General features: G+C 38.8%; 1 protein-coding gene across 1 annotated transcript in view; it reads left to right on the top strand.

Annotated features, from left to right (window-relative positions):
* The first annotated feature begins 13,604 nt into the window (after positions 1–13,604).
* Positions 13,605–25,774, top strand: part of hsd17b2 (hydroxysteroid (17-beta) dehydrogenase 2) — a 34,886-nt gene continuing 22,716 nt past the window's right edge. Inside the window, exon 1 of the mRNA XM_002934950.4 lies at positions 13,605–14,006. Within this exon, the coding sequence (XP_002934996.2) occupies positions 13,736–14,006 (271 nt within the window). The 5' untranslated portion in view covers positions 13,605–13,735. The remainder of the gene's footprint in view (positions 14,007–25,774) is intronic.

Here is a 25,774-nt window from a genome sequence, read left to right as displayed (position 1 = left end):
TGCCTTGTACAAGCAAGTGTACAAGCACTAATTGGGCAACAATGTGAATTTTATAGGGGGGGTTAGAAGGCAAAGTAAAGAGCAACTAAGCAGTTTTTTCTAAAGAGAGTCTCTCTTCTGAAACACACTGACTAGAGGAATTTAAGTTTGTGGCAAGGGTATATGAGGTGTGGTGAGGGCTACTTTACCTTTACTTAGCACAGAGCTGTCAACCCCCGGAAACTGTCTCCCAGGGGATTGTTAATGGCATGCACAGCAGTGTAATGTGGTGTCATTGCACATGCGCACAATGGGCATGATGTCATGGAATGCTCACTACACATGTGCAGTAAGCATTTGGGAGAAATTTAAAGCTATCCGGAGACTGGGGGGTGGCTGGAATTATCGTGAAGCTCCCAATTAATCCAGACACTTAACAGCTCTGCTAGCACAATAGTTATGGACCCTTGATAATATTTAATAACCTAAAGCTATACACTTTCCTTGCAGCTGGATACAGGAACAGCATCTTTCTTCAGAGACATCAGGCTTCACTTATATGAACATGGTCTATTTTTGTCCATGCCTCCATTCTGTCCAGACCACCCTGTGTTTTATATATACTGTATATATATATATATATATATATATATATATATATATACTTGGAATGGCTTATACTCACTGGTTCTTGCCCTCTCATTCAGGAATATGATTCCACTTAACTCCTTGGTGGCATACAAGTTGCTTGGCTGCATGGAATATTGCTAACTATACCCCTCTCCAGACCTTGTTCTTACTCTAGCTGGCCTGGCTATTAGTAATTGAATTTATTGGCCTTTACCATGGCAACACTACTCAAGTGTACTACATTGAGCTGCTTGACTTGGCAATTCCTTTTTCCTTTCAGGAATTAGTCCTTACTGTAGGAGACTCCATGTACCTGTATCTGGTGCCTCCCCCCAAAAAATTGCAATTAACTTTATTATCTATTATATAGAACCAGTATATCTATGTAGTGCTTTTCAAAAACCATTTAACTTGCTTGTATTTTTTGGAGTAAACCCCCACAGACACAGGAAGAACAGACAAATTTGTTTCAGATGGAACCAAAGCTAAGAGCCTAAAGCTGCAAGACAGCATTGCTATTCACTGAGCTGCCTGCTGCCGATTAAAGAAAAAGTGGCAATAAGTGCCATTTTTAAGGGTTGCCACCTTGTGGGTACATATTAAATGACAGTAACTCCCCAAAACTGCAGAATTATCATTTTCTTTAGATGCATGCTGCAGGCTATAGTTCTACATGAGCTTCTGTGCTCATAAATCTCTTGCTCATCATTACTATTAGCATTACTAGTGGGCAATTAGTGAGCACAATGCACACAGCAAGCCTGTTACTTTGGATTTAGTAAATGCTTGGTATAAGGCTCCCTTGCCTCTCAGAAAGTTATAGGTGCAAGCACTTATCTAATGATGTTGTGGCATGCACAAGTTTGCAGACATGATGTCCCTTCTAATAATAAAGCAGGCCCTGGGATCTACATAATTTATTTCCAAATCTGAAAAAGAAATTTGATCTTATTTAATATTCAGGCGCCTGCTTTCCTTTAAGATACAACACAACAGTTACTGCCAATTTAAATAAGAGATATAGGTTTGCTCAGATTCAAATAGTTTCAAATTAAAAAATGCAACCACAATAATTACTGTGGTTATCACCCGCTGTTAGCTTCAGAATACATATTTAATCCTTCAAGCATGGAAAACATGCTCAGAGAGCAGAAAAATGTATCACTTTGAAAAATAACAAAAACATTTAAATGAGTGCAGATGTTACTAAAAAATCCAATCAGATGTCCCCATTACGAATTGCTAAATGAATTTAACCCTTATAATAAGGCTCCTGCAAGTAACAAGCAAAAGTGTGCTTTGGGTGTAATATATCTAATACAAAATGTAAGTCAGATGATGGAATAATGCATTTAACTTTCAATAAATTATTATTAATTATATTGTGTCTCCATATTACACAAACCTTTACAGATAACGTACAGATCTTATATCTGCCCCTGGCCCAAATGAGCTTACAGTCTAAGAAGGTAATGTAAAAAAAGAGTTGAGGTTTAGTAACTCAATAGCAACTCTAGTAACTCTTTGAAAAGAGTGATATAGCAACAACCCACTGGATTGTCTTCCCATAGACAACACCACTAATTGCTTCACAGTCATCTATCCAAGCTTTTGTAGCTCAATATCACCATAGGGCCTTTTTTGTCAAGTAGCCCAAACCTAAATGCCTATAGAAATATATTGGAATTGCGATTTGCAAAAGACTGCAATCAATTTGTTTTTGAAACTTCGCAGGAATGTTGATCGGCTCAATTCTTAGGTGTTGCGTCATTTCTGGGGGAACAATTTTAAACAAGGATAAGTTGCATGTAGTGTTTTAAGTGATGTTGGTGGAAGGAAACAGTAACACCTGGAGAATTCCTAATAGGAGGGTGTGAGGCAAGGGGAATTTTTCACAAAGAAAATTCTTGTCTTGATGTAAGAATCAGAGGTTTATTTTATTTCACAAGAACTTCATAAGAAAAAACAAAACAAAAACTACTTACACACATATTAAAGGCTTGCAAAGCAGACTTTGTTACAAAAAAAAACCTGCTATTCACAACATCCAGCAGCACTTTACAATGACTGCTTGTGGAGCCCTTTATAGCCTTTCATAGGAGTCAGAGTTCCCACAATGTTTGCTTAAATTGCTACATCTTTGATATTCTTATTCATATAAATGAGACGCTTTAAGAACCTTTTAGTTCATACCAGTGTAGCACACAGATTTGTTTTCAGTCATACAAAAAACTTAACAGCAAAGGTTTCATATAAATGGCTGTTGGGTTCATGATGAACTAATTACTGTAAAAAAAAAAAACTTTGAAGACCCCTGGAGTGCATTTCATGTGATTTTTTTTTTTGTAAATTGCATTTTCTGGGAATTCTCATGCAAATGTCCCAGGAATTGCTTCCTGTCTATTTCAAAGGCAATCACTTGGATCCATGGGTACATTTACGAGTCAGATGACTTTAGCTTGGAAACACTGACTACCAATTGCCACAAACTGCCAACTCTGCAACCCAAAAATTGGCTTAACATTCACTGTGTACTTTATGTACAATGCAATTTTCTGAAGATTTAAGCTGTATTAATGTATTATACAGACAATGACAGAAGTGGTTAGGTGGGTAGCCTGATTTCTCTGTAATAATGAAACACTACCTTATACTTGATCCCAACTAAGATATAATGAATCCCTATTGAAGGCAAAACAAACCTTTTGAGTTTTTGTAGTGGGAGATTTAGCAACTTTTTTATTTTTTTTGCACTTTTTTTGGCACTAAAAAATCTTGAATTAAGAGCAAAAAAAATTCGAAAACTTGAATGTAAAAATTCATCACCATCTATTAGCTTACAAGTTTCTATAGAAGTCAATGGGAGTTGTCCTCTGCAAAGTCAAGCCAGATTTTCAAACTAGAATTTTTCAAGTTTTTTAAAGATAAGCGAGTTTTTTCTATTTAGAAAAACAAACTCAAATTCACAAACTCGAAAATTGATAAATAAGCCCATTAATGTTTATATAATTTTTATCAGACTTAAAATGTGGAGATCCAAACTATGGAAAGATCCCTTATCTGAAAAACTCCAGGTCCTAAGCATTTTGGATAATAGGTCTTGTACCTGTACAGTGAAGTGCCTTTGTATGATTTTGCCAGTGTACTTGCCAGTGCATGACTTCCCAGCATTAGGCTTACACCTGCATATACGTGTATGTATATCCAGCAGAACCGGTCAGTTAACTTAGTATCTGTGTCAGAGGGAAAGATAACATTTTCATAACAGCTGAGTAATGCATCAAGAAATACAGGCCATGCAGGAATCTTTTAAAGCAAAGAGTAAATGTCTATAGCTCAGTTTATCTGTGAATAATGCTAACAATTACTGTAGAAAATTGCCTTTAGGCGTGTATATAGTTCATGAAGGGCGAAGCAAATCTTACATGGACTGTAACTGTCTCAGGAAGTTATAAACATGTATTTATAAAATGCGAACATTCTGCATCATTGTACAAAATGTGGACAGATACATAAAGCATGCAAGAATATATAAACTGCAATCTGATTTTAGTACATAGTCATCTAAATACTGAGGGGATTTTCTTTCTCTTTTGGGGTATTGTGCACAATTGGCCATTATCATGACCCTCTGTAATCTCAGCTTGAGAAACTGGGGGCTCCCTTGGATTTCGATTTGATATAGAGCGTGCATTCCTTGCCCTATAAATGTTATCATCATCATTTAACAGATCAGTTTGGGTTTGTCTTTTAGTTACACACTGTGATAAACTTCACTAGCCTGTGTTTAAAAACCGTTCCAGTGTCTGGGTAAAACACCGGGTATGAGATACTATTTATGTCATAGCCTACAAAAATTCCCTTTTTACACTGAGTCTAGATTCTTTCTATCATACTGGTATGCAACGCATTCTGACTTTAAAATTTGATATAATATTAATAATATTATTCACCCCTCTTACTAGAGTCACGGTTCTTTTGAGAAGCAGACAAATAATCCAGTGTATATAAAAGGGAATATATTGAATAATCAATCAATTAGATGTAAATGATTATTTAAACTAAAACAATATTTAAACTATTTACAGTTACAAATTAATTATAAACTCTACATTTTTGTTACCACCATTGTAAAAGAATAAAGGTCAACCATTATGGCTGTACTCACTCACATGCTGCTCCTGGTCACTTCAACGCTGTCCTCCCGATGCTGTGTTCCTTAACTACTGTTCTGTCCATCTTTAGGGCTCTGGCACACAGGGAAATTAGTCGCCCACGACCAATCTCCCCTGTAATGGGCAACTAATCTCCCCAAACTACCATCCCACCGGCGAAAATGTAAGTCGCCGGTGGGATGGCACGCGCTGCGCTGGCGATTTCGGCCGATTTGCCGAAATCGCCTGCTCAGCGTGTGCCATCCCACCGGCAACTTACATTTTCGCCGGTGGGATGGTAGTTTGGGGAGATTAGTCGCCCGTGACAGGGGAGATTTGTCGCGGGTGACTAATCTCCCCGTGTACCAGAGCCCTTATACAACTTTTTAGCCACTGCCCCACATACCAATTGATCAGATGGGGCTGATAAAAACCACACTTTGCCCATTGTTCAAAGATTGTTGAGCAAGTTTCTTGCTTACATAAATGAGTTTTTATGGCTCCTGTGGCCAACATACTGCCCAACTGCCATTCACAAAAAAACCCCTTTGATATGTAGATTTGGCTCTGGGTGTGACTTGGACAACTAGTTTTTAGTAATCAGTACAACTCCCCCATACACTGTGTATATTACATAAGCACATTTATATATAACAAATATAATGTCACCCAAGATGCGCAATTTCTTACATGACCCAAAATTTTTAATCTTTGAAAGATTAGGCTTTCTCCCCGTTAGCATGTAGTATGGGGTTTGCCTTAAACGATTGTTAAAGCACCTGTTGCGAATCATAGCAGCAGTCATTACTACATATATCCATAACTCCTTTGGTAATTTACACTCAAGTGACATACATCTTGCCATCTCAAATAGCATTCTCCAATTTCTCTCAGCAGTCCCATTTTAATGGGGTGAGTTAAGTGCTGAGATATCATGCCTTATACTCTTCTTACTGAGCAGTGACTGAAAATTCTTTGACATAGATTCTGTGCTGTTATCAGACCACATGCATTTGATTGTCCCATAGGGGGCAGTATCAGCAATACATTTTTCTGTGGCTAACACTATCACTTATTTTTCAAAAAGTACACAAATATTGCACCAGAATAATCATAAATAAATGCTATGGTATATCTAAAACCATCTTTTGCCACTAGTTTTATAGGGCCTGCTAAATCAGTGTGTACTAGTTCAAGTGTTAGACTGTTTCTGAACAAATTTTCCTTGGGTACAAATGTCAGTTTAGGTTAGACTTACTGCATCAGCCTTTTCCTTCATGTTCTTCCCTGGATATCATAACAGCCGTGACAACTGTCACCATTCCCATCAGAAGTGTTCAGATAATAAAACCTATTATATTGATGAATTTGGTACCATTCTTATGAGTCAATTCACTCCCATCTTGATGGAATTTAACAGATGCGCTATTTCTTGTTGCTGCTTCAACAGAGAATATGTCCTGTGGATATGTGGGGATATAAAGTGCATTTAGTAATGTTAACTTCACTCTGTTCCCCTTGCTGTCAGTCAGGCACACTTCTGCATCACCTCTCCTAAATGCTACACCGGAAGTCTTTTTCCCGTCTGCCAACGCCATGTAATCCTTTTCCGGCTTGAATGTGTCATCAAATCTTTTAAACTTTTTAATGTCTGTAATTATGTGATGCTGCTCCTGTATCAACCATTAGTCCTTTTGTTATTAAACTGTTTGACTGGCTTTTACTTATTTTGAAGGCAAATGTTTGCTCTGCGTCATCAGCCGCTTGCTTTACATTATCTCATACTTTGTGTCTGCATAATGCCTCCTTATGTCTTGCAATAGTTACACCACTGTGACATTTTATTTAGTTTGCTTGGGCACGCATTAGCTTTGTGGCCCTTTTGGTCACAGTTGTAACAGACAAGATTATGTTTGCCTCTTTCTTGCTGTTGTAACAGGGGTGCTGACCAGTATTTTGACAGTATTTTTCAGTATCCTCAAAACTTCTTAACTGGGTTTTAAAGAAGAAAGCCGTTCTCCAAACACCATTCTTAAATGTTCCTTAGAACCCCCCATCCTAAAATGCTGGTTTATTTTTTGGAATATAATTACCCAATTAGTGCAGCGATGCAAAGATCGGCTTCTCTTCAGAGTTTGCAGGAGCCATTTTACTTGCGATCACGTCACTTCTCTCTGCCGATGCTTCGTACTGCGCATGCGCCTCCTAGTGATCATCGCAACCACACAACATCACAACCACACAACATCGCATCAATACAGGAGACTTCAGAAGCCTGGCTACTGCGCATGCATGGGGCACATTAGGAAAGGAATGCGCATGGGTGCGCCCAAAATAAACTATGCGTTGGACTACAAGTAGAAAGTATTTTAGGAAGGAAGGAGCACTCTGGAGAGACCACTGGACAGTATAATGAAGCAGTAAGAGTAAGTATATGTTCTGCTCATTGCCATTAATTGGAGATTTACTTTTTTTAACTTTAGTTGTCCTTTAAACTTGTAAGTCACTTTTTTATAACCTTGTATGATATGGATAGCAAAGGGTTTGAATGTTTCAGGTAAACCTTTGGGAATCTTTCCAATTAACAGTCACTTCGTGTCTCTCCAGCATTTCTCAGTGCTGTAATGGCTGTTGCTGCATGTATGATAGTCTGTGACACTTTCATTTGCAGATTTCTGAAGAGATGTTAGCTCTGTGTGTAAGCTAATTGTCCATGGCTTACCTTTGCCAGCATAGTGGTTTCTCAGGATTTGCAACACTTTCCTTCCATCATCAGCTGCTTCTCTCATAATCGGAGACAGACTTTTATTATCCAAAAATTGAATCTCCATCAAAAAGCAGCATGCTCCATTGGTTTCCTTCATCTCTCCTGGGCCCATAACCTGTTGCCATTCTGAAGAAGACAATAAATGGGGAGCACTGATCCTTAAAAACTAATCCAAATATAGACAGAGCTTTTATCCTACTGCAAACTAAGCTTTAACTTCACATCCATCTATAAGAAAGAGCCAGAAGATCTGACAGATATGGGTTTATCCTAAAATTCTATTCCTACATAAGATACCAGGAAAACACAAATTAATAGAGAACCACACAGCCCATCCGATAATTTCTGCTCTAGATTGCACCAAAGTGGCTAACAAAGGTGCCTGGGACCATGGGAATGAGTTTTTCTTGCAAGGAAATGAAATCAAGTACCGTATATACTCGAGTATAAGCCGATCCGAATATAAGCCGAGGTACCTAATTTTACCTAAGAAAACTGGAAAAACTTATTGACTCGAGTATAAGCCTAGGGGGGGGAAATGCAGCAGCTAAGTTTCAATAATCAAAATAAATACCAATAAAATTACCTTAATTGAGGCATCAGTGGGGTTTATGTTTTTAAATATTTATTTCAAAGAAAAACAGTAAACCAGCTCTGTAAGTGGAGAAGAGGGTCAACAAAAACAATATGAATACTACCCCATGCTCATTGCACATTGGCAAACTGGCGGCAGTCCCGATCCCGGAGGACACGTAAGGGGAAATAAATATTGCTAGTGGGAGTGGGCCAGGGCACTGGAGGGTCTGGTTGCGGGTGGCCTAATTTGCACACAAAGGACAGAGGGTTCTATTCTGGAGGGACACATGGCACCCGACTCGAGTATAAGCCGAGGGTGACTTTTTCAGCACATTTTGGGTGCTGAAAAACTAGGCTTATACTCGAGTATATACAGTAAGTTAGGACCATAGTGGGGATTGGCTCCCTAGAGCAGGGGCGGAATTAATGTTTAAGAGTGGGGAGAGCTTTATATTGGCGCCTTTTTTTAATTTTAATGATTGCTGTTGCCAATCTAAGTAAGAGATAGGATAACTGGTATGTGACATTCGAGCATTCAGCTTTCTTTCAGACAGAGGAGAAACTGCACACAGACACCATGCTTCTCTTCCTTCAAGTAGTCTCAACTTTATTAACACCTCTGCATTAACAAACAGACATTGTCACATGACACTAGATCACAGTGAGATCTGTATGAGATCATACATATTACTGCATATCTTAACAATTGCCCTTCTGTTGGAGATTATGGGTATGCACATAATTTTCTCGAATTCTACTGGCCTGCAGTTCCTACAACCCCCTACATAAGTACATGTTAGGACATTACTACTGCCAAAAAATATTGAGATTCTGACTATTTCAGTGGCCTTGAGTGTCCCTCCATGAAATGCTGATATCCATTTGTTTAGGAGATACTTTGTGCTTCCTGATACTGTTTTATGGTGACTGCAGACATTCTGTGCATTAAGCTATCAAGATATGTCCTCTCCTTTAGGGCTATGGCAGACAGGTTGACTTAGGGGATGACATTGACGTAGTTGGCCAGCTTGAAGTATATTGCAATATATGGACAAACAATCCCTGTTAATTAAAGGGGAGGTCATATCTTAATAGCTGAAAGGAACAGTAACACCAAAATATAAAAAAAACCAACATACTGTTCTTCAACTTCAGCTTATTCTTCCACTTTTTCTTCTTCTTCTTCTTCTTAGTGCCCGCCATATTCTAAACGCTGCTACTCCTACAGTTTTAGGGGTACAACACCCAAACTCTCCACATTTCTTCGCCCTATAGCGGAGCAGGTTGCTTGTGCTTTTCTAAGCGATCCCGCCCCCCATCTTTTTGTGGCGCCGCTCCGAACACCCCAATCTTTCCATTGACTTTCCAATGACAGAGAAGATTTTCAAACTGCTGCCACTCTTACAGCTTTGAAGCTACACCCCCCCAAACTTGAATAACATAATAATGGGGTCACCCCAAATGACATTTGTTGGATGACCCCAAAGTGGAAGGGGGCAACAACAGCCAATCAAATTTAACCTTTGACTTTTATGGGGAAATTGAAACTGCTGCCAATCTTACAGCTTTGAGGCTACACTCCCCAAACTTGAATCACATAGTCATGGGGTGAATGAAAATATGAATGAAAATATGATGATTGTTGGATGCCCAAAAGTGGGCAGAGATGTGAACAACCAATCAGGTTTAACTAATGACTTGGAGGAAATTCAACCTGCTGCCATTCTCACAATAATAACAGCAGGGTGTCAGGATCAGCGGGATTCGAACACCACTTGGGGTGTTCCTGGCGGCATGCATTTGCCTCTGTAGCCACTGGAGGCATTTCGGTCTGTCTGTCTGTTTCTGCTCTTGTCTCCTACTTTCTGTCTGCTCCCTTTCCTCCGCCCACCTCATTAACCTCATGTGTTTCCCATCATCTAATCTTCTCCTTTTATAAGCCTTTCCCTGACCATTGCCCCTTGCTTGGTCATTAATTGTCTCTCGTGACCCTGCCGTCCTGTTCCTGTGTCTTTGTCCTTGTCCTTGTCCTCACTGGTTCCAAGCTCCAGTTCCGTGTCCTGATCCTGCCTTCTGCCTTGTTCCTGAGCCCTTCCTAGTTCTACCTTGATTTCCCGGTTTTGACCTTGGCCTGTCCTGACTTCGTTTGACTGCCGCTTGCCCTGACCTTTTGCCTGTTTGGATTCTGCCTCTGCCTGCCGTTCTACATTCAGTTTGTATGTTCATTGTGTGTTCGGTTACATCACTAGTTTATTAAAGTTCTGCACTTTCAACATGGCCTCTTGCACCAGTTCTGTGACTTATGGTTACACTCCGGGTTACCCAGTCTTCAGGCTCCCACCTTCCTGGTACTCCACGGCGTCTCCTCAGGGAGATCGTGACACAGGGTCCCCAAACTGGACAGGGTTAGGCACCAGGTAACTGTGGTTCAAAGTTAGATCAATATATTTGTTGGATGCCCAAAAGTGGGTGGAGCCACCAACAGCAAATCAGATTTTGCCTATTGACTTTCAAGGGAGAAAATTCAACCTGCTGCCATTCTCACAGTATTAACACCAGGGTCCCCAACACTGGTCACTGGGTTAGAAAATGTGGGTGGGGCCTCCAAAAGCCAATCACATTTCTTTCACTGTTTTCAGAGGGGAAATTTTAATTGCTGCAATGCTAGTCACCAGGTAACTGCAGTTCCAGGTTAGAAAAAGTAGGCCACCAACCGCCAATCAGATGTCACTCGTTGACTCTCAGTGGGGAAATTTAAATTGCTGCCATGCAGACACTATTAAAACCATGGTCCCCAAACTTTGCACAGTGGTTTTTACTATATAACTGTGGTCAAAGGTTAGAAAAAGTGGGCTGAGCCAACAACAGATCAGATTTCATTCAGTGACTTCACGTTTCTCAACCCAAAATGAAGTTTGTTCTGAAACTTCCCTTTCTAGTTAAAATATAATGTACTACCATGCAGTGGTACAACTGGTCTGTTTGATTTAGAAACCCTACTATAGTTTATATAAATACCCTGCTATGTAGCCACAGAGGCAGCCATTCAAGCTTAAAAAAGGGAGAAAAGGCACAGGTTACATAACAGATAACAGGTCCTGTAGAATACAATGGCGTTTTATCAGTTATCTGCTATGTAACCTGTGCCTTTTCTCTTTTTTACCAGCTTGAATATCTGCCCCTGTGGCTTCACAGCAGGGTATTTATATAAACTATAGTAGGGTTTCTAAAGCAAACAGACCAGTTGTACCACTGCATGGTAGTACATTATATTTTAACTAGAATGGGAAGTTTCAGAACAAACTTCATGTTGGGTTGAAAAACGTGAAGTCACTGAATGAAATCATGCGTATTTATGTAAATTATAGAAGGGTTTCTTAAACAAGCATCCAACTTTTACCATTGCAGGGCACCATTACATTATATTTTAATTACTTTGTTACATTTTCATTTCTTGGTGTTACTGTTCCTTTAATGAATATAATGTTTACACTGATAATGGGTGAGTGCAAAGGACCTTTTGTTGTCTGAGTTCTTATGAATTCTTGGGAGGGGGGGGCAGGAGAAGGGAGAGAGGAGAGAGCTGCACAGACTCTGGCCCCAGGAATGAAGGATTTTTCTGAGAGAGGAATGCAGATACTAAAGTCCATGTATACACACAAGAAGACGAGAAATCCTGTTTCTTTTCTCCTTTAAACAAATTCACAGTAAATGTATATTGTGCCAGCCTTACATATTCATGAAAACAGGAGGAACTGTGATCTACAGCACTTATACTGCATTTTCCTATTTGTGTCTGTAAGTTACCCTCCCATATAGATTGTAAGCTCTACGGGGCAGGGACCTCCATCCTCTTGTGTCTTTGACTCTTAACTTATTGCAACTGTATTTATCTTGTATCTATCTGTATTTATTGTAGTACTTTGTATTTATCTATTATCTTAATAATCCCCTGTTTGTATTAATGTATTCTACTGTACAGCGCTGCGTACATAAGTAGCGCTTTATAAATAAATAAAGATATACATACATACATATGTAGTTTTATAGCTAAATGGGCTATGGCAAGAGCATCTTAGAAAAATAGACCTTTTTATCTTCTATGATCTAGAAAGTGTGATCCCCCTCATTTCATTCTTTGGACTATAGGCAAAACTGGTCTTTATTTGGAATCTAAACAGCAAATTAAAGTGAATATATTTTTTTAATCCTATTTGAAATATTAGGAAAATAGAAGACTTATGTTTTTGCTGTATGATTCAAACTTCTTTTCGGCAGACTGAGCTGTATGCCCCAATGTTTATATTGTTTTAATAGTTGCCATACGGTCTACACTGATTTTTGCTTAGTCAGCAACCATAGGGTTAAATGGCTGTAGAAGTGCATAGATAGTTAAAAATAGAAAATGTGTAGGAATTGCAGTAGTGTCCCCCTTTAAAGATTGTTTTTTATAGGTACATACTCTGGTAATTCACTTTCAGAGAGTTCACAGCAGTGCAGCAGATATAGACCTAATGCAGACTTCAGCATATATATAAATGAGTTGATAATTAACTATGCAGCATGATGATTTTATGTGTGTTTAGGATTAAATAAGTGAAATGAAAACTGTATTCTAACACAGGCTGGAGGTGGGGGCGTGTGGCTGTCAACACTGTATGTTATAGAAACTTTTTATATAGTGTTGATAATTCCCCAGACAAGCGGGAATTGAATCTGGACCTGAGACACACACTCTCAGAAAGAGGGGTGGGGGGGGTATTTACAAATGTGGAGTAACTGATTCACAAAGGGCATTCGCCTCAAATTAAAGTTACAGTGGAATATAAATGCATTTTATGCCACAAAATCTACTAATGAAAAGTTCTAAAATGCCTTGATTTGAGTTTTTTACTCTACTTTACAGCGGTTTTTATTTGCAACGAAAACATTTGAGTAACAGTGTTTTTAACAATTAAAGCTCCGTGCAAATTATTAGCAGTCCTAAAGATTAAAAAAAAACATGCAAAATAAATAATGATGACCTACAGAAAGATGCTTTGAATTAGGGCATCTATGACAATGTAAAAGCTTGTTTAAATGCAAACTTGCAATGCAATTTAACCATTTTCCTGCAACAATAGATTCTACATTATAACAAGGGGTTAACGGCATACAGCTCAAGGGAAAATTGATGCCCAGAAGCACACTGTTCCCAAGGCAGAAGCAGTTGATGTCAGTGAGAAGACTAATGGTGTACTGTATTAAAGGGTGCACAGCTTGCTACTGGTCTTGTCACCCTCAGCAACCAATCACCAGAAAGTATTTAATGGACAAAAATCTAATTGGTTGCTGTGGGTTACAAGACTTGGGTAAACTTTGCAGTTTTAATTACATACCACAAAGCTGCCACATAATGGAAGTTTAGCTTTTAGAAAGTAGAATGCCTTACAGTGGTAATTCCAAAGGGGAGGAGCAAGCAGACAAAGAAAAAAATACACAGAAAGAGGTGGGAAGAAGTTTAATATTTATACCAGAAACTTTTTAACAAGTCTTAGAAGTGTGCATGTCTGTTATTGCTCTGTGAGGACAGTTCTGGAAATATTGCACTGATTTAATAACACTTGTGGACCTTACCCAGATTCCAGAAATGGCCCATTTGAATTCTAGGCTGCTTTACTTGGCCGTAGGTGTCTTCTTCAGTGGATCAGCCCTTCACAAATTAATGAAGAACAAGGTGAAGATTGAAAATGCCTCTGTCTCTGGTCTCCTGTCACTGCTCATACTGGGCATTTTCTGTTTCTTCGTTTTGTCTGACACTGCTGGCTTAACTCTATTAACTCTTGCATGCACCATATATTATTATTCCATACCTGTCAGAGACATGCTAAGCGCGGAAGGAAAATCTGTACTTATTACAGGTAAGAATTCTATTAAAAGAATATTCGATCTTGCACGCATTCCATGGCGTGAGATAGCATTGTATTAAATGTCAGTCTCTTTTAACCATTTATTTGCATCCACTCCCAATATAAATGACATTAGCTATGTGCAGTGACAGATATTAAATAGTACAAGTAAACAGATAAAAGAATATTAAGCATAATGGCCAGAAACATACAAACTACAGCAGGATAAGTTTGAAAAATAAACAATAAAAAAACAAATAAAAAATTCCAATAAAATTGCCAAAGCTAGCAAACCTGTAGCCAGCTTCCAAACGTCTGTTATACTTTTTTTATTCACCATAATTTTACCACACTAAAAAAAACACTTTGTTCGGACTACAGTTATTCCTGTTGGGTATAATCAGAACAGATAGTTAACTGACCTCTCCACACACTACTCATCTCTAAATGGCTTTATATGAAAAAGACTGGCATTGCCATTTATTTATGTGGAACCCTTAAGTGAAATCAATGGATCTTTATATGTATGTCAGTTTAACCCCATGTTCTGAGACCTATTTAAAGAAGTTATGTTGAAAAGAATCCAGAACTAGATAATGATCACCCTAATGACTTGGGGGTTAGTGGACATCTCTTCTAATATGTGCATTTTGGGGCTTTAATACGTTTTGGCTTTTAAAATGTATATGTATGAAACAATATTGTAATGTTATAATTATATAGAATGGTAAGTGCATAATGCAGCTCTTGCTAGTGTGGGTACAACATGCTTCTGCTACCACACCCCTTTTAAACTGGACACATACTCTCTACATGCTAAATGGCTAATAACAATCAATTAACATATGTTCTTAGGCTGTATTTATGTATATCGTATAAAGCGCTACTTATGTACATAGCGCTGTACAGTAGAATACATTAATACAAACGGGGGTACAAATAAATACAAGATACAGTTGCAATAAGTTAAGAGCCAAAGACACAAGAGGATGGAGGTCCCTGCCCTGTAGAGCTTACAATCTATATGGGAGGGTAACTTACAGACACAAATAGGCAAATGCAGTATAAGTGCTGTAGGTCACAGTGGGTGACACTACAATATAAGTGCTAGTTCCCAGATCAGGTGCTGTGCGAGTGCTCCAAAAGGTAGTCTAAGTTTAGTTTTAAAAAGAAAGTGAAAATCAGGGAGGGCATTCCAAATGTAAGGGGCAGTAAGGCAGAAAGGTTTAAGGCGGGAAACTGCAGTAGTAGTGGGGGGTGCAACCAAGGCTGTAGAGAGTGCAGCTCTGCTGTATCCATCTAAACTGAATGTCATGTATACCTTAAGTGAAGAGTATAAAGCATGCTACACTGCATATTTCAGAATAAAATGTTCAAGTAAAACAGAAATGATGCATGGTGGGAATCATTGCTGTCTGGCAACCTAGGCAATATTAGTGTATGTTCTCAACATCTGCATGGGTTTGCTCTGGGTACTCAGGTTTCCTCCAACACAAGGCTGCCCCTGTATAAAATTATTCCAAATTTCAAGGAAGGTCTATAATCTGAATTTCCCTAAGATTATTTAAATGAAATGATACTAACCTGATTTGTGTGTTTGCCATATGGTTATGTTCCACCACAAAACTCCAGTCTAATTCTTTGCATAGAAGTCCTAGCATTCTACACCACAGAACTGCTTCACTAGTTCACTTTGAAGGTTATTGGAAGGGAAAGTGAAACTGTTTTAAATATATAGTTTCAGTGCACAGCTCCAGTGAAATTACCTTTACCAATCAAACAGTAGGTATTGATTAGTCTACAATATATAAAAAAAATTAAAGACATGATGGATAAATGCACTTGCCCAGTACCTGTGATAGTATGTTAACCACAATCTGTTTTATAGATGGGCTATATATATAGTGAAATGCATATGCTGTAAACATTTAGTAGCAGAATCATCCCCAGCAGGTCGTCAGGAAACTGTTAACAAATTGCTTTGAGCAGTCACAACATTTATTTCAATAGACAATCAACTCCACAGAGCTAAATATTTTATTAAAGCTTTTATGTTGGCTACAATTTCACAGGCTGATTCATGTGATCAACAGTAACAATGTTAGTGTTGTTCTTTATAATCACCGCATACTCTTCACTCAGTCATTTTCAACTGTGCTGCCTTGTTGGGACTGTTTCTGTGTCTAAAGTTATAGTCTGTTTCTGAACTTTGATCCTCAGTATGTGCCATGAACTTTGTTCCTCATATATACAGTACGTATGGCCAGTTAATGTTACTGGAGTTTAAAATCGTAAAGTCATTGTAAAATGCTCCCTAGAGCACTTTCTATTAGGCATTGTCTATAACAATATTGGCCTGGAACACAATATTGTAATTGGTTAGAGAACTGGCTGAAGGATAGATTGCAAAGAGTGGTGGTAAATGGAACATTTTTTAATTGGACCAGTGTTAGTGGAGTACCGCAGGGGTCAGTCCTTGGTGCTTTGCTTTTTAACTTATTAATGAACTGGAGGTAGGCATTAAAAGTACTTAATTGTGCAAAACTATGCAGGATGCTGCCACTTTACAAAGCGATTTGACAAAATGCTAGTTATACCCTGGTGGTGTGTCGGGGTATCCTTAATTGAAATGAATTTTAGGATTTATGTAGATAATAAACTGAAATTTTAGGTCACTCAGTCACTCAATTTTAAGTGTCACTCAGTGGCTACTAAGCAATAAAGTGCTGTTTTGCATAAAAAGGGCATTGACTCAAGGGATGAAAACATTATTTTGCCTCTTTATAAGGTCCCTGGTAAGGCCTCACCTTGAGTATGCAGTGCAGTTTTGGGCTCTAGTCCAAAGGAGAATGCAAGTCGAAATTTAAAAAGCATACTGCCCAATAGTCCTATTGTTTAGTAAAAACGCCACCTTTTTGGCTCACCTAATCAAATATTTACTCAGTCACACTTACTTCACATTTTCTAGAACAGGCAGCCATCTCTAAAAAGGTATTCTCCCTTCCTTTCCCTCCTTGCTTCATACTGCACACGTGTTTCACTCCCTCCCCCCCCCTCCCCTCTGCCAGATCCGCTTCTGATTGGCTGGTGGGCATGTGTAGCTCAGAACAGGAGACAGGATTAAGTTACACACATACTCAGAGAACAGGAAGGATGCCGCTGGCAGCCTACAGGAAGAGAAGAGAGATTTCAGTGATGTCACTGTAGTCTTCACACTGCTGTAGGCTGCCAGCACCATATCTCAGAGAAGCAAGCAGGGATCTGGGAATTTAGATATGCAGTAAGTACTTAAAAAGTATGCCTTTAGACTTACTTTTAATTTATATTAACCTTTCATTGTCCTTTTATAATGAGCTGGAGAGAGTGCAGAGATGTGCATCTAAACTGGTAAAGGTTTAAACTGAGATTTAAACTGAGATTAGACTGTCGAGGTTGGGGTTGTTTTCTCTGGAAAAAAGGCACTTGCGAGGGGACATGATTACTCTGTACAAATAGAGGAAAGGAACGTTTATTTGAAGCAGCGTAGGTGGTTCTTCATGTTTAGGGCAGTGAGGTTGTGGAATGCCCTTCCTGGCTTTGTTGTGATGGCAGATTTCATGCCACTTTAAGAGTGGGTTGGATTATTTCTTGAACAAGCATAATTCTGATTGTGTGATAGTGTGATCTGCAGTTAGCATAGATATTGATATATATAGTTTATATATATCCCACTATTCCCTGCACATGTGATCAATAAGGAAAGGAACGTCACAGTACAATGCATTATGGTTCACATTGTTCCAGCATATGCTGTCTGTGAGCTGTGGAGAAGTTGTTACAATTTGTAACATCATTGTTTTAGTCCCTCCTCCCCTTCCAGGATTTCAAATGATGCAGAAAGAGATGAACTGTTTTGCAGCTGGATTTCAGCACATACAAATGGTATTTATTAATACTTTTTGAAAAAACAGGTTACAGTGATAGGTATATTAGGGTTTTCTGTGGTGTGTGGGGCTCTTTAACAAATTTTGGTTTAGAAACTGGAGTTCCCCTTTAACAAACAGATGAAATTCTTTCAAGCCGAGAGGCGCTAGGAAATTTCAGCGACAGGATATAAACAGATAAAACTTTATTAACAGCACAAAATAAATATAAATTTCAAATGCATTAAGAGTGTGGGATGTATAATCCATTAAATGCTGTACCTGGGGACCATGTCCACTAAAAGCAATGACATGATGCAGGGCTCTGTGGGATTTTTCCATTTGAAGCATCATATTGAGGCAACGTGCATTACTTACTCTCTGGAAAGGTCATAGTTTCATTTTTCATTTCTATCTAATGCTTTAGTATGAGCAAGGTTAAGTAGATTTACAGTAAAACTCTATTAATAGACACTGATATATTTGACTAGCACAGTATGCCCTTAACAGAGTCACCATCTCAGTTCTGCTGGTAACTAGTCATCTTCATTTGAGTATTTGTGACTTTTTACTTGTGACTTATACACAACTATGCTCTGAAGGGTCCATAAAAAATATTTTAATACCAGATTATCAAACTGTTAATTTTTAACATTTTTATTTCATTTTCAGTTATTGTTGATTGTGTATTATTGCCTGCACAAATTTGACAGCACAGTGATGCTGGCGAAATGGAGGAGATACAGTATATCAAAATATGAATTTAAAGCGTAAAACTTAAAAACTCACCCACGTTCATTTTTTTCATGTATTAAGCTCTAAACTCACATTTTGATAAATCTGCCCCCAAGATTTAGATCACTAACCCTACTGTGCAATAAAGCTTTTCAGTCTGCTACTGTAGGTGGGGTAGAGTCATTCCTAGAATCAAATGTCTTTTTGTAAGGTGCAAGGCCAGATCTCTGCCCCTGGTGCGCAGGGAACACTGGGATGGAGCTTACCAACAACTGTCTTTAAAGACACCTTACAAATAGCTGTGTGCATTGCTGCTTTCAAATCTACAAGGTCTGTGCCTGCATTTTTCACCTATTTTGTCAAGTGTACACTCAGTTACTATACCTCAGGAAGCAAATGGAGTGCTTTTCAATTAAATTTTATCAGGTATTTCTGATACTATGCAAGAAAATGTCTTTGAATGTAACATTAAATACTGTAGTCTTGGTGAGTTTTTTAGCTTATATTTTTAGTTATAACTCCAAACTAGAAACTTAAAGGGCAACTATCTCCCCTATATTATTTCCTCCACCAGAGCCTGCATTCTGGTTGGGGTAAACAGTAGTGTTTTTTTTTTTGTTTGTTTTTTTTAAATTTACCTGCCAGGCAGGGCCATGTTGGTTGACGCGTATGCACATAATGAGCAGATCTACCCTGCTTGCTTGTTATACGAATGCGTCTGACGTAAGAGTGGTGGATGTCCCTCAACCTGAGTGAATTGCAGCACTCTCATTATGCGCATGCCTGTGCCCCAACATGGCTGCCTGCTCTGGGGGCTCCTCCCAATGTGGGTAGCCCAGTGCTGGCAGGTACACACCTCTGGTGGGGGAAACAACATAGGGGCAATAGGTGCCCTTTAACCCAACCTTTCAACTGGCAGGAACAAAGGAGAGCTGATTTTGGTTTGGGTGATAAGTGACCAGTCACCTTAAATGAATATAGAAAATAAACATTGTTTATATTTAATGTAGAAGCCACTGTAACTGTTTTGTGTATTTACCTCATCCTAACAAGCTCCATTTACTTTGCCTTCATGCACAGGGGGACTATTCAGGAGGCTCGCATACACACACATATCATCTATCTTTAGAAAGGTGCAAACATGTCCGGTTTTACTTGCCTTCTGTTTCCCTTCCCTATTCAGCACCATGTTGTCCTGCTCACTACTGAGTTAGGACTGTCCCCTAGAAGAGGAATTTCCTATTAACCTGAGATTTCTGAGACTGCCTTTGTTTTTGGAAACAAGAGTCTATTGCACTTACAGTCCTGGCACACGTACAGACTTTATCAGCATTTCATGCCTCAGAAGCAAACGCCAATATTACAACCTTTCAGCCTAATTTATCAGAGGTAAGCGATCAGGCAAATCCAGACTTATCCAGCACAGGCTATAGACAGTCCATTTCTGACAAAAACAACTTGGCCTTTTTACTGCTGTGGAAAAAGAAAAGATTGTTTCAGGCTTACATAAATATCTGAGTGATTAGAGGGACCTAGTTGTTGGCTTTATTGCCACTATCCTTTTAATAAAGTACTGCAGCACTATAAATGATCTCTTTGCAGATAAAGCAGAATTCTCGCCACACTAGGGTTTACAGAAGACACAAATGCAGTTTGCAGTGGTTTACATTTGTATTCACATTTACATTACATTAGTCAAATTTCACCACAAAAGGCAAAAAAATACCCCTTCTGAAGCCTCTCTAATTTGCCTGACAGGAAAAAAAAATCCTCCCTGACTTCAAGATGTATTTTCTCACTTGCTAAAAAGCCATCCAACCCCTTCTTGAAGCTATTTAATGTATTGTCCAGTACGACGAATTCAGGAGAGAATGCCACAACTTCACCGGTTTTACTGTAAAAAACCTTTCCAAATATTAAAGGAATACTGTTATGGGAAAACATATTTTCTAAACACATTAGTTATCAGAGCTTCTCCAGCAGAATCCTGCATTGAAATCTGTTTTTTTATTTAATTTTGAAATTTCACAGGGGGCTAGCCATATTCTTCATTTCCCTGGGTGCCAGAGCGATGTGACCTGTGCTCTGATAAACTTCAGTCACACTTTACTGCTGAGCTGCAAGTTGGAGTGATATCACCCCTCTCCCTTTCCCGCCATCAGCCATCAGCAGAACAATGGAAAGGTAGCAAGATAGCAGCTACCCGACCCCTGTATTGCTAAACGTGGTCAGGACAGGATACTTTGACACCAATATTACAACTTAAAAAAAATACATTTGTTGGTTTAAGAACAAAATTTTAAATGGTAGGGTGAATTATTTGATATGTAAACAGTGTTAGAAATAAAAAGTACACCATCATTTTGTTTTGATTAACTTCATAAATGACTTAGTGGAGGGTATTATAAGTAATGCATCAGTGTTTGCAGATGACACAAAACTCTGCAGACCAGTCAATTCTATCCAGGATGTGGCATCCCTACAGCAGGATCTTGACAAACTGGCAATCTGGGCGGCTAAGTGGCAGATGAGATTTAATGTGGATAAATGTAAGGTCATGCACCTGGGATGTAAAAATATGCAAGCCACTTATACCCTTAATGGGACTGCACTAGGCAAATCCATAATGGAGAAGGACCTTGGAGTCCTTGTAGAAAATAAACTTGGCTGTAGCAAGCAATGCCAGGCAGCAGCTGCAAGGGCAAACAAGGTTTTGAGCTGTATTAAAAGGGGTATAGATTCACAGGAGGAGGGGGTTATTCTTCCCCTTTAAAGAGCGCTGGTAAGGCCCCATCTAGAATATGCTGTTCAGTTTTGGTCTCCAGTGCTCAAACGGGACATTGAGTTAGAGAGGGTCCAGAGAAGGGCAACTAAGCTGGTAAAGGGTATGGAAACTCTGTTATAAAGAAAGACTGGCCAAGTTGGGTCTGTTTACACTGGAGAAGAGGCGCTTAAGAGGTGACATGATAACAATGTATAAATATATAAGGGGATCATATAATAACCTCTCTAATGTTTTATTAACCAGTAGATCCTTCCAATGGACACGAGGGCACCCACTCCGTTTAGAAGAAGGGAGGTTCCGTTTAAATATTCCGAAAGGTTTTTTTACTGTGAGATTTGTGAAGTTGTGAAATTCCCTCCCCGAATCAGTCGTGCTGGCTGATACATTATATAGCTTTAAGAAGGAGCTGGATGGATTCTTAGCAAGTGAGGGAATACAGGGTTATGGGAGATAGCTCTCAGTACAAGTGAGGGAATACAGGGTTATGGGAGATAGCTCTCAGTACAAGTGAGGGAATACAGGGTTATGGGAGATAGCTCTTAGTACAAGTGAGGGAATACAGGGTTATGGGAGATAGCTCTCAGTACAAGTGAGGGAATACAGGGGTATGGGAGATAGCTCTTAGTACAAGTGAGGGAATACAGGGTTATGGGAGATAGCTCTCAGTACAAGTGAGGGAATACAGGGTTATGGGAGATAGCTCTTAGTACAAGTGAGGGAATACAGGGTTATGGGAGATAGCTCTCAGTACAAGTGAGGGAATACAGGGTTATGGGAGATAGCTCTTAGTACAAGTGAGGGAATACAGGGTTATGGGAGATAGCTCTTAGTACAAGTGAGGGAATACAGGGTTATGGGAGATAGCTCTTAGTACTAGTGAGGGAATACAGGGTTATGGGAGATAGCTCTCAGTACAAGTGAGGGAATACAGTGTTATGGGAAATAGCTCTCAGTACAAGTGAGGGAATACAGGGTTATGGGAGATAGCTCTTAGTACAAGTTGATCCAGGGACTGGTCCGATTGCCATCTTGGAGTCAGGAAGGATTTTTTTCCCCTCTGCAGCAAATTAGAGAGGCTTCAGATGGGGTTTTTTCCTTCCTTTTCCTTTGCCTTCCTCTGGATCAACTAGAAGTTAGGCAGGTATATATAGGCATTATGGTTGGACGAAAGTCTTTTTTTCAACCCAACTTACTATGTTACTATAATTATCATGACAAAATCCCTTTAAGGTGTTACCTCCTTATCAGAATGGTTGCCCTCCTGTCTGCTGGAAGGAGCTACTGGTAAATAAAGCACTAGAGAGATCTCTATATGATCCCCTTATATAATTATACATAGTTATCATATTCCCCCTGTTGGCCCTGTTGACTGGCCAACCTTTCCAAGCACTCGTACCTTATACTTAACTTTGCCGCGACTTGAGGAGGCATGAGGGCAAGGGCCCACTGGTTTTTTTCCTGGTGTCCCGCCAGCCCAGTCTGACCCTGCTCTCAATGCTTGGCAACCATTGAGTGCAAGGCAGAGTGCAAGGCAGAGCAATGAGACACATTTTTTGCACTTTGTGCCCTGCACCTTAAATTGCTGTAGGTCTCTGCACCGTTTGTCAGCATGGTATTCATGAGGGCTGGTTGTGAGAGACATATAGGCATCCTCCTTTACACCTCCTACCTTTCCCTTAAATTGCATGTCCTGTAGGCATACAGGTTAAGTGCTTGCAGTCCACTTGCCATAACAGAACCCTGTACGAATTTCCAGTGTGGTGTTAGGTGCAGAGTCCAGAAATGAATCCCCCCATTGTTTTCTGTTTTACCCAGTTTCAGGGAGAAATTAATCCCGTAATTGTTTACTATTTCACACATTTTCAAGGGGAAGTTAATCCCCCATTGTTTTCTATTTTACTCATTTTCAGGGGAAAGTTATTATTTTCTATTTCACCCAGTTTTCAGTAAAACTTAAACACAATATTGTTTTCCAAGAATGTGTCAATGCTCCTAATATGGCTGCTGGAACAATTCCTGTTTGGGTAAAAAAGAGAATTCATGGAAACAAACGTCCGTTTAAACATTTTTCAAGTTTTAACATTACTTTCAGCTAGAAAAATTGGGGATTTTCAAATGTAAACTCGAAATTTTTGTATGAACGATTCAAGCATTATTGTGACATTTTATAAATACAACAATGATTGAGTTTAATTCAGATTTATACTATGTCGAGTTTATATGACTTTCATAAAAAAAAAAATTAGTAAATCGGCCCCATAGTGTCTGATGCAGTGGCCCCATAAGGAAGTCAGCAGAGTGTCCAACTGTGCAATTCTTTTTTGCCTTTTTGCCATTCTCCACTTGTTTACAATAAGCTTTACATTGTAATAAATGTTATTTTACATTTCAAGCTTCTATTCAGTTGTAACTTGGTAAATAAAAAGTTGCATCCCCCTCAGTCTACATTTTGGGATATGGCCCTTTTAATGCTCATGTTTAATATTCCAGTGATTAATTTTAATGCAACCACCAATCTCTGCATGTGTCAGTAGTGATGGCAAATTTGCCTGCATTGTGATGGGAGATTAATTATTGCAATATAATACAATGATTCACTAACTGAAGAGACGAAAATGAAATGTATTCATCATGTAAGCAGATATCCAGTGGCAAAATAAGCAGGTCTGTACCTGTATGTTTGCTATGAATTGTCTATTTATTATATTTATTAGAGATGTGTCAGGGCTGTCTTCTGCTAGATGTTTGTGAATAAATCATATCTGTGGGAAAGAGAAGGAGCAAACCAAAAATGTGCAGTTTATTCAAAAGAAACAAACAAAAAAAACCAGAACAAAAACACAGACTATGAAATATTTAATTATACCATTTATCATGGAATAGTGTATGGAGGGAGAATAGATAAGGTAGCCTTTTGCATTTGAAACACATATGAAGGCTATTTTGCGGCCAAGTTTAGCTTTTTCCATATTTTTGGAGACTATCTTGTAGTCCTATTTTACAACTGGGCCTGTAACCTAACCTCGTATGTCATTTACCCAACTGTATTCAGAAAGGTCCTATTTTTCAAATGATATACAGAGAGAGGAATGTGGCTTTATAAATATAGAGGTTCTACTATGTGTCCTTGCATAGAATATAAAATTAACCACACAATGGTGTACACAAAAATAACTTTAGCACTAGGTTATATAAAATAACAATGTTAAACTTCCCAGCACTTTCCCTAGGGACCCAGTGTGATTAAGGGCCCATTCTCCTGTTTATAATATATCTTTTTATTTGTGCAGCTGCTGCTCGATGCTAGTCGCATACCTTCTACCTGCCATGCTTTTTACTGCATAGCCTGCTGTCCCAGCTTTGCCTTTCCCGCATTGCCCTGCTTTTAGAGGAAATGAAAAATGCTGTAACATTGCTGTGCATTCCCCTGTAAACAGAATACAGTTCATATGTCTTAACATGTAACATAATGGGTTGTCTCCGTCACTGTACTCTTCTCCTCAGTATGTACTATCTTGATAATGCTACTACTTACACAAGGCTTCCCTCTAGTATTAGTGGTTCAATTACCAGCAATCATTTTAGTAACCATCAGCAACCAATCAGATATTAGCTTTTAGTATTCTATATGCAGCAGACTGATTAAAGCTTTTTGCTGATTGGTTGCTATGGTTTAATGCATGAAGCAAATGTAGACCATTGTTAGTAAATGAGCCCTATGTGTCCGTGACACACAGATTAATCTGTTCTAATTCATTTGACACAGTTTTGCATTTATTAGTTGTGTTACGCTGAAGTCCTAATCCTAGATGCACTATTTTTTTATTACTTTACTGACTGTCATGGTGTTGGACAACATAATTTCTGCTCCTGGACCCATAAGTCCTCTTGGGCCATGAGGAACCTTACAACTCCTGTAGTCCTTACAGACTCCCCACCTGTCCTACAGCCTTTTGCTAGTTTAACATGCTTTACTGTGTCTTACCTATTTAAATTGTAATTGATTTGACATAAAACCCAAGTCATATTTTAATCTTAACATTTATTTTATGATCCATGTATTTTTCTCCCAGAATTATCATATTTTTTTGAAACACTTGTTGCAATGGAGTTTGTCTCACCAGGTTTCCAAATGACGACAAAAATTTAGAAAAAGGAAGATGACTTTTTCAAATCATGGAAAAATGCAATCCCAAATATTAATACATTCCCCCCCCCCCCAGTTAGTTGTTTAATGCGTGCTGTGCATAGAGTTTTATTCCTAATAGTGGCCCGTGGATTTAAAAATGTTTTAGTCAATTTTCATAATAAACCAAAGGAAAAAAATGTGGTTTCATTTTGGACTCAATCTAAACAAC

This window comes from Xenopus tropicalis, chromosome 4, assembly GCF_000004195.4.
Source record: "Xenopus tropicalis strain Nigerian chromosome 4, UCB_Xtro_10.0, whole genome shotgun sequence".
NCBI lineage: Eukaryota > Metazoa > Chordata > Amphibia > Anura > Pipidae > Xenopus > Xenopus tropicalis.
The sequence above is the reverse complement of the archived record's forward strand: the minus strand, read 5'-3'. Positions and strand labels throughout refer to the sequence as shown.